Source organism: Ictidomys tridecemlineatus, chromosome 15 (assembly GCF_052094955.1).
Source record: "Ictidomys tridecemlineatus isolate mIctTri1 chromosome 15, mIctTri1.hap1, whole genome shotgun sequence".
Classification (NCBI taxonomy): Eukaryota; Metazoa; Chordata; class Mammalia; order Rodentia; family Sciuridae; genus Ictidomys; species Ictidomys tridecemlineatus.
In genome coordinates, this window is record NC_135491.1 from 16,793,760 (window position 1) to 16,804,394 (window position 10,635).

A 10,635-nucleotide genomic window follows, 5' to 3' on the forward strand; every position below is an offset into this window, starting at 1 on the left:
TTCAGGCTTTTGCTCCTCAGGAATTTTATTTTTAATTAATTTTTTCTTGCTTTTGAGACATGATTTTCTTTTTCTTTTTTCTTTTTTTTTAGAGAGAGAAAGAGAGATTTTTTTAATATTTATTTTTTCTTTTTAGTTTTCAGCGGACAACATCTTTGTTTGTATGTGGTGCTGAGGATCGAACCCGGGCCACACACATGCCAGGCCAGCGCGATACCGCTTGAGCCACATCCCTAGCCCCCGACATGATTTTCTTATGATGCCCAGGATGGTCTTAAACCGATGGGCTCAAACAATTCTCTCACCTCAGTCTTCCAAGCAGCAGGACTACAGGCTTGTGCCACCACACCTGGCACCCCCCACTCAGGAATTTTAGCTTTTGGTTTACTGTCATTACTACCAATACTATTAATCTTAATTGTAAGTAATTTCAAATATCCACATACAGAATCTTTCTAATATGATGGCCTCCTCAACCCCTAAATTCTTCTACTTCCATGATCTTGCCTCTTACTCTACTTTAATCACTCGTCATTACTACTCTAGACCCTATTGTTATCAATAACCACAATATCTCAAAAATATCAAGTGATCTTCTCTCTGATCATCTTCCCATTTCACATACCCAGCTCATAGTTCTTCTTCTACTTCTTACTAAGTTTACAATTCTATGCTCAATTAATCACTCAATTCTCAACAATTTCCTCAAAAGAATACTATTTTCTATTCTCACCTTATTCCTGGTAGAAGACTGAACATATGAGAAACAAGGAATGATTTATTCAATGAGTATATGAAAACTGGTTGGAGAGGAAAGGAGCAAAAAAGGAAGGGCATGAACTTCTGGTTCCATAACTTATTCACTAGTAAGTTACTGTATAATTCTGAGTACAGTAATAATATTAGGACAAAGAATGCAAATATTTATGTGTCTTATAAGAAAAAAATTACTTCAATTAGAAACTTGAAATCGTAAACTTACATCGGCCATGGCTTATTTTAGAATTGAATGTATTAATTAATCCTCTTCTTGGTTCCACTGTAGAAGAAATTCAGTCCAAAGAATGTGTTGCTGGATGACAGGAGAGAAAAGACAGGAGATTAAGCCTTTGAGCACCCAAAATGATAATTTTATTCCCCTTTCAAGTAATTTTATTCCTTACACCATAAACACATCCATAAAATGATTAGAAGAAATTTGGACTAATCCCATCTTCACTAAAAACTATGAGGGGGACACAACCACAGTAGACTGGACTCAAGAAAAACAACCTGGTCTCTTTAGCAGAGGGATTTAGTTAGGTCAAACTAGTCTCCTAACACTAAAATGAAATGGTCTTCACCCAGTTGCTCAAAATTGAGCACTGAACTAGCACATTCTCACTGTATTAAGAGGAAAAAATAAAAGGCAAGACATTTTTATAAACAGAAAAGATCAAGGAAATAGACCCCAAAGACCCAGTAACAAGCATTTTTAAAAGAGACTAAAACCCAGATGGAAAACAAGAAATAAACAGAACAAAACTTTCCAGAGCAAAGTAATCCTTGAGTCTTTAGTTTGATGCACTATAGGAATGAAAGAAAAAACACACAGGGAAGCACCCTGGAAAATCTTAAGTTTGTCTTTTGATACAAAAAGATCTGCTAGGCAAGCAGTCTACCACTGAGCTTCGCCCTCCAGTGCCCTCCAAGTATTTTGTAATAAAGAATTTCAAAACAATGGGGTTGTGGCATAATCTTTGAATAATAATTTTAAAAAACACATAAGCATATTACACCTGTTACTTTTTCTGAAGCTATATGATAAATAAATGTGGGGTGGACAACGTGATTTAGGCTTTGTGCTGTGTGCGTTGACTACTTGAATGTATCCCTGAGACCATGTCTAACAGTTTATATATACGTACTTTTATTACATGTAAGTAAAGGGACACAAACAGCACCCACAATCATGGTCACAGTCATACAAACTCCACTGACTCAAATGGTCACACACAATCATACTGTCACAAAAGTACAATCACGCCCTCAATATTGTCAGAGAAAATAGCCACACACAGAGGCCAACGACAAACTCTAGACTCCCTAAGTGCTCTCAACACAACCCACCCCTGCTAGGGCTGTTCCTGCACTCAGGTTCCTAAACCTACAGACACTTCTCTTCCAGGATGCCCAGGAGCCAGAATTCCTCACCTCCGGCATCCTCACGGTGCGCTCCCGCCCAAGTTGGGATTCAGATTCTAGGAAAGGCCTCACGCCCACACCTGCCTCCCGGACCAGTCCCCAAAGGTCCTCACTACCAGACCACTCCACCGAGCTCCTACCGGAAGTACGTTTGGGCAGTGGAGTCTTCTGGGAAACTGAGTTCCGGGCAGAAATCCGGGGCGCTCACACTTGGGGCTGCGCGTGCGCAGTTTCACTCAGGGCTGGCGTGTCGCCAGCGCCGGCGGTTGGTGTCTAGATTTTGGACTTTCCGAGTCCTCTGAGGACAGTTTAGGAACTGGCACCGTGGCTAACTATACCCACTCAAAGTAGACTTGTGCAGTGGCTTAAAGGAATTGTTAGCTGGTGCTGAGGGACACGGCCCCTTTTGTGAGGTTACGGGTTGTGGGTCCGCACGTGCGCGAGCCGGGAGGTTAGCCGCAGAGGGTGGACGTGACCCTGACTCGGGGTGTTGTGCCCGGGATTTGTAATATGGAACGGTTTCGAGATGATTTGAGAGTGGCCATGCTGTCTGCCTGCGTGGGTTCATGCGGCGTGCTCGCCACTCGTACGGTGGTTATGAGTCGTTACTCTGCGACGTGGCTTGAATGTGAAAGGCCATTTAAAATCATTTCTGCGCGGAGTTGCCACTAACATAGTGACTTTGTAACTGGTCCACGTATGACTAATGGATGGGTTTAGCTGCTGCGAGTGTAAGAGGAACTCGGACCCTGGGGAAAGAGGGAACAGGTTGGAACCAGGAGGAACTGAGATGGATAAATCACCCATCTCTGAGGCAGGGAGATCTTGTCCTGAGCTTTAGATTTGAGAGTGGGAGCAGTGTGAGGTGCTTTTTGTGTTAGGAACTGAGAAAGGCAGGAAGGGCAAATCCATGGGAAAGACAACCTCACGACAGACTTAGTGAGGAAATGTTACTTATGTTTGAGAAAAAAGTGGTTGTGCTTTTCTCTCTGATTCTTTGTTATGAATTGTGAGATGATTTGCACTTGAGACTGTCACAGGGAGAGGATACTTGAGTGAAATAGGAGGTATGTGAAGTGGTTTGTGAATGTACCCAGTTACTTAGATAAATTGTATAACAGTGATAGGGCAGGTGATTATACTGTTATGGCCTTGAGATTAATGTGTTTTAAATGATTATGATTGAGTGGGCCATCATGTGAATGTTGGTGTTACTGGATGTGTTTGAAGGTTTCTTCTATGAGTTAGGGTCTAGATGAAAGACAGTGAGACTATCTGGATGTAACAGCTTTTAAGAGATTGCAATGAGTTTTTTGAGATTGAGGATGGGTTGGTACATACTATGGGCCTCACTTTCTTTACTGCTAAAAGATAATAGGGTGCTAGGGATGTAACTCAGTAGCAGAGCACTTGCCTAGCATGTACAAGATCCTGTTTTCAATCCCCATAACCACAGGGGGGGAAAAAGTAAAGCTTCCTGAAGCATTGGATTTTGGAGGGAAATTTGAAATATCATTTAAATTTAAAACATTTTTAAAATATGGAACAAAAATTTATTGTGGTGAAGAATGCAAACAGACCATGAAAGATTTCGAGTTAAATCTCAGTTACAGAGTAACTGGGAGTATGGTTGTCACTCTTTAGTGGAAATTAAGTATATGGAACATCTACTAAAGTCTTACTCCATTTGTAAGTGCAAAAATTCTGGGCCAAGTGAACAAAAGCCTAATTTGAATTATAAAACAGAAAGTAAGAGCAGGGAATGTAGCTAACTGGTAAGTGATAAGTCCTAGTTCATCTCCAGAACCATACACACATACCTGAAAGTCAGTATCCTTTAATGATAAGATCTTTTAGGGATTACTGGACACTGGCTCTGAATTGGCACTAATTCCAGGAGACCCAAAACATTACTGTGGTCTACCAGCCAGAGTAGGGGCTCATGGAAGTTAGGTGATAAATGAAGTTTAAGATCTGGTCTGTTGGGCTGGGGTTGTGGCTCAGCGGTAGAGTGCTCACCTAGAATGTGTGAGAACCTGGATTTGATCCTCAGCACCACAAAAAAATAAATAAAAGTATTGTGTCCAACTAAAACTAAAAAATATAAAAGAGGGGCTGGGGATGTGGCTCAAGTGGTAGCGTGCTCAACTGGCATGCGTGCAGCCCAGTTCCATCCTCAGCATCACATACAAACAAAGATGTTGTGTCTGCCGAAAACTAAAAAATAAATATTAAAATTCTCCCTCCCTCTCTCTCTCTCTCAAAAAAAAAAAAAATCTGGTCTGTCTCATTGGGCACAGTGGGCCTCCAAACCCATTTTGTGGTTATTTCCCCAGTGCCAGAATGCATAATTAGAATAGATATACTTGGTAACTGGCAGAATCCCCACATTGATTCTCAGGAGTATAGGGCAAAGGCCAAGTGAAAGATATGTGAAACTATCTTTACCTAGAAGAATAGTAAAGTAAAAGCAATATCATCCTCTCAATCCTGGAGGGATTGCAGAAATTAGCATCATCATTTCAAGATATAAGGGTAGTGACTTCCATCATATCCCCTAATTCAACTTGCTTGTTTGGAAAGCAGATGGATCATTCAGAGTAACAGTAGTTTATCATAAGCATAATCAGTAACTCCAATTGCAGCTGTTGTACCAGATGTAGAGGACGTTTAATGTATCCTCTGGTGCTTGCTGTGTACATCCATTATATTGATGACATTATGCTCATTGGACCTGATGAACAAGAAGTAGCAACTACTATAGACTTTATTGGTAAGACACAAAACAGTGCAAGTGATATGCACTGACAAATTTGACAAGAATTCAGGGGAGGGCTGGGGATGTGGCTCAAGCGGTAGCGCGCTCGCCTGGCATGCGTGTGGCCCGGGTTCGATCCTCAGCACCACATACCAACAAAGATGTTGTGTCCGCCAAGAACTAAAAAAATAAATATAAAAAATTCTCTCTCTCTCTCTCTTTAAAAAAAAAAGAATTCAGGGGATTTCTGTTTTAATGATATTTCTAGGGGTCCTGTAGTATGGGGCATGTTGAGATATCAGTTCTAAGGTGAAGATATGTTATTGCATCTGGCCCTTCTACAAACAAAAATGAGGCATAATGCCAAGTAGGCTTCTTTGGATCTAATTAATACATCTGTACATTCTTTTATTTCTTAAGAGATTAAACTGTCTTTTGGGGAAGTGGATTTTATGCATTTATGTACTGTTCATGTGTTTCCAGTATTAAAATCAAACATTCTTTACATTGCCCATTTCCTTACATGGTAAAAATTAGAATATTGAAATGTAGAAGACATACTGTCAAAGTGTGATGCAGTGAGTTAAATATAATAATTAGTTTTAAAAAAATGAAGTCCCCATCTGCTGGGTTTCTGTTCTCCACACTAAAAGGCTCAGGGGTCACTCCAGTTGAATTGGGCTAACTGGGCTGCACAAAATAACCACACGAGACACAAATACCTTTTTCTTTGGGGTCGCTGTGACGGCTCCTCTGACCTTAAGGGTCTGCAGGAAGAGATGGAGCAAGTGCACGCGCTGACCCCTTTTATTGAGGAGAAGCTATTCAAATGAAGCAAGGGGTCAGGTTTCAGGGGCTGAGTCTATCTTCTTGATGTCCACTATCAGCAGGTTGACTGACACCTGGGTAGGCCAAATCCAAGGGCACAGTAAGAAGGGGACACACACAAAATACTTTCATGGAAGATTCTATCCTAAACAGGGCAAGGGGTTATATTACAAAGGAACAGGTGAGCATACCTTCACCCATGGGGCTGTAGCAAGACACACCCATGCACAAGATACCGACCCTCAAACCTAAGAAGGGTGGGGAAAGCTCTGCCACATTTCTGTGACTGAGCGCCTCAGCACCCAGATGGAGAGTGTGACCCAGTCACGTGCAAGATTGGTCTCCCACAACCATCATAAGCTGATTTTTTAGAAAGTTATAAATTTAGTTGAAATATGAAACATTTTAGTTCTACAGTTGAAATATTTGACATTTTTAAGTACACGATCCATAACCATACAAAACTGCCAATATCAAGGATTGATATGAAAGAGATCACATCAAACAACCTGTCAATTCTCTGGTTTTAGGAACTTAGGTAGTTTTATAACCTTTCTATTCCTGATTCTGTATTTGTGTATTGGGTATATAAGTACCTCCTTTGGAATAGATACACTGTTATCTATTCAAAGTTATGACAAGCAAAGCATTCATACAAGTGCATATAACAGAAAAGCTGCAAGTTTTGAATAGGGCCCAGAACAAGTGAAAGCTTTGCAACAGATCCAATCTGCTGTGCAAGCTGCTCTGCCACCTGAGCTGTGTGATCCATCAGTGGCAGATAGGAATGCTATTTGGAGTCTTTAATAGGTACTCCTAGAGCAATCATAGCACAGATCCTTAGGATTTTGGAGCAAAGCCCTTTCATCCTCTAGGTAACTACTTTCCTTTTGAGAAATAGCTTTGGCCTACTGAACATTAATTAACCATGGACCAAGTTATTATGCAATCTGCATTGCTCATTATGAACTGGGTGTTTTCTGACTCACCCCTATAGTTAGGCCTGCACAGCAGCATTCTACCATTAAACAGAAGTGTTATATATGTGATCAGATCTGAGTAGGAATTGAAGACAGAAGGAAGTTACATGAAGAATTTGCCAGAATACCCATGGTCCCCACTCCTGCAACATTACTTTCTCTTTCCTAGCTTATACCCATAGCCTCATGATTTTTTATAATCAGTTAACAGGGGAAGAGAAGACTTTGGCCCATTTTTGGCTGGTTTTGCTCTATAGGCAGGTACCTTCTCAGAGTAGAGAGTTAATCCCTTTCTGGGACATCCCTGAAGAATAGTGGTAAAGGAAAATCCTTCCTGTGGCCAGTACTTCAAGCAGTGTACCTGGATGGTGGTTTTTCTTTGAAAAAGAAATGGCCAGATATAAGATTACATCCAGATTCAGGCACTGTGCCCAGTGCTTTGGCTAGGTGGTCAGGGACTTGGAAGGAACATGATTGGAAAATGTGACAAGGTAGCCTGAGGGAGAGGTATAGATCTCTGAGTGGGTGAAAAATACAAAGATATTTGTGTCTTATGTGAATGAACACAAATTGTGAACTCAGCAGAAAAGGATTTAATAATCAAGAGGATGATCTATAGTGTAGATACCAGCCAGCCTCTTCCCCAGCCATCCCCTTCCACCATCCACTTGTCTCATGAACAAATTGACCATGATGGCAATGATAAAAGTTATGCTAGGCTAATCAGTATCAGCAAGGCCCACCTGGCTACAGCCTCTGCTTCTGAGTGCTTAGTCTGAAGCAGCAGAGATCAAAATTGAATCCCTAAGATGGCACCATTCCCTAGTGACAAATACAAATACATGGACTACTCTCATTATAGAGAAGCCACATCGTTTTCTTACTGAAATAGACATTATGAATATGGATTTGAGTTCCTTACATTGAAAAGCTACCAGAGCTCCCATTTATACCAAGAATGAAGGTTGAGGTCACTGTGCCACATAAAGAATCATGACTAGCTGAGGGGAAAGGAAATAATGGGCAATGATGGTAGTTATAAAGGCCTGCTGCAACCGGGTAACCAGTTATGGAAACAGGAACTGTAATTGTCATGATTATTTCTTTCTTATTTTGTTATGAATATGTGTGTGTACAACAAAGCTTTATTTTTCTTCTCATCACTTTACCATGTAACATAAGATGTATTATTGACTTTGTATCATAATATTTAAATATTAACTTTAGGGGCTGGGGATGTGCCTCAAGCAGTAGCGCGCTCGCCTGGCATGCATGCGGCCTGGGTTCGATCCTCAGCACCACATACAAACAAAGATGTTGTGTCCGCCGAAAACTAAAAAATAAATATTAAAAAAAATTCTCTCTCTCTCTGTCTCTCTCTCTTTAAAAAAAAAACTTTACATTTTTAAGTTCTTAGATATCAAAATGAAAGGTAAATAACACCCAGACTTTACATTCTCTTCTGGAAAAGTGGTTAGTAAATTTTTGGTTGTATACAGGATAATTATATTACATTAAGCAGAAATGTGACATTGCTTATGACTTCATTACTTTCTGTATTCAGGGATTAAGTATGGTTTTGGAAGATAATTATGGGTGCCAATTTCATAAAAAAGGATTTGTGGTGGTTAATGTTGTATATCGACTTGGCTGAGCCACATTGCTCAGATATTGGTCAAACATCATTCTAGATGTTTCTGTAGTGGCATTTTTTTTGGATGAGATTAACATTTAAATTGATGGACATTGTATAATGCAGATTACCTTCCATATTGTAGGTAGGCCTCATTCAGTCAATTGAAGTCCTTAATAAAACAAAGAATAACCTCTTCTGGGCAAGAAAAATTGTGTCAACAGATGGCCTTTGGACTCAAACTGCAATTTTTCCAATCCATTCAAATTGATGTTTAGGGCCTCATTAGTTATAAAGGAAAGGCAAAATAAATCTACAGGGTAGCACTTCATATCCACTAGAATGACTATGATTTTACTCATAAAAGCCCCAAAGTGGAAACAACCTAAGTGCCCTATTCATATGAAGTTCAAAACCAGACAAAACTAAACTATTTTGATGGAGGTCAAAGAAATAGTTAACTTTGAGGTGTATTGATTGTTAAGAGTCAGGAAGGACCATTTATTTCTATGTCTTTATCTAATATTGATTGAATAGGTTTATTTAAAAAAAAATCAAGCAGGGGTTGGGGTTGTAACTCAGTGATAGAGCACTTGCCTGGCACCTGTGAGGCTCTGGTTTGATTCTCAGCATCACATAAAAATAAATAGTAAATAAAATAAAGATCAAGTTCTTTTAAAAAAATCATCAAGCTATGATTTTAAGATTTGTGTTCTCTGTTATACAAAACTCTTATTAAAAATGGGAAAGTTGGGCTGGGGCTATAGCTTAGTTGGTGTTTGCCTGGCATGCATAAGACCATGGATTCAATCCCCAGCACCACAAAAACAAACAGAAAACGGGAAAGTTGCAAATGCTTAAAGTACACTGTTGTGACCAAAAAAAAAAAAAAATCCTATATGCCTACATCCAGGTGGTCATCACAGAGAAACAGGTAAGTAATTCCACACACACACACAAAAAAAATCTTCAAAGAAACTGTTTCCAGGTGAACCTTATTTTAAGCTTTTCTGTACTCTCTAAATTTTCTCATTTTACAATGAGAAATGTTGCTGCTCCTTGAAAGCAGAAAAAGCAATAAAAGGAGATATGTGTATGAAACATGGAGTATAGTATTGAAGCAGTTTGAATTCTGCTTCAAAGGCCCAAACTTTCTTCAGAGATATTTTGGAGTAACAAATCAAATACTATCTTAATGATCCTAAATCTAGAAACCTAACATTTTATTCACAGTGGATTCCTTTTATGAATTGCTTTCATTTATCCTATTAACCAACCTCTCCACCAGTCTTGCCCCATCAAGGAAAATAGATAAGGAAAATAGATGGCTTGAAAATAGATAATTAATGAAGTAATAATAAGCCTTAGAAAAACCTTTTTACTAATAAGGAGAACAAATGGAATTTAGGCCTGATATGGCTATGCAAAACTGATACCATTCCCTTAATCATCAGGCAGAAAGGAAGTTGAGAAAATATTCTAATAGATGGCAATGATGACACCTTAGAAATAACACTTTAGAAATTCCAGTTCTAGGAATCTTAAATTAATCCATCAGAAAATTAGCTATGCACTCTTAAGTTTCCTTAACGAGTCACAGTGAAGAAAGTAATACAGAATTTGAATTAGAAAGGGGAAAAGAGCACTGCAATCAAGGAGACCCAGCTAAAGTGAAATATATAGGTCCTGTAATCACACCTTGAACAAATTCCTACGAATGAAGTGACTCATATTTCACCTAGGAGAAGTCTATACCACATTCCTGAGTCTGCATCCTCCTGAAATGACAGGTGCCCATTTCCCATAAGGACCTGGAAGGGAATGTAAAGATGGGCAAGACTTGAGAGTCAGCAAGAAGTTTCTCAGGAAAGCTATTGGTTAAATAAATTACCAGATCTCCATGTCATAAAATACTAAAATGTGAAATTCTGGAAAATAGTTATGGATATGGAATATTTTCAAGATATAACATCAGTAGAGAAATCACTTTACAAAACAGGTTGAATAATACAATTCTATCAATGTAAGTAAGAGAAAAAAGTCTGGAAAGTTAAACACCTGTTTCCATTATCTATTGCTATGTAACCACATCTGAAGATTGTGGTTTAAAACAATGATCTCATTATTCTGGGGGTTGGCAGTTTGGGCGTGGCATGCCTTATTACTTCTGCTGATCTTACTCACGTGATCGCAGTCATTGGCTTGGAGGAAGTTGGATGGTCCAAGATGGTCTCCCTGGGATATTGAGCAGT

At 39.4% G+C, this 10,635-nt stretch overlaps 1 protein-coding gene across 1 annotated transcript in view; it reads right to left on the reverse strand.

Annotated features, from left to right (window-relative positions):
- The window catches only part of Znf461 (zinc finger protein 461), an 82,175-nt gene that overhangs the window by 21,785 nt on the left and 49,755 nt on the right, over nt 1–10,635 (reverse strand). The window contains 1 exon segment of the mRNA XM_078033158.1: nt 983–1,072. Coding sequence (XP_077889284.1) covers nt 983–991 — 9 coding nt within the window. The 5' untranslated portion in view covers nt 992–1,072.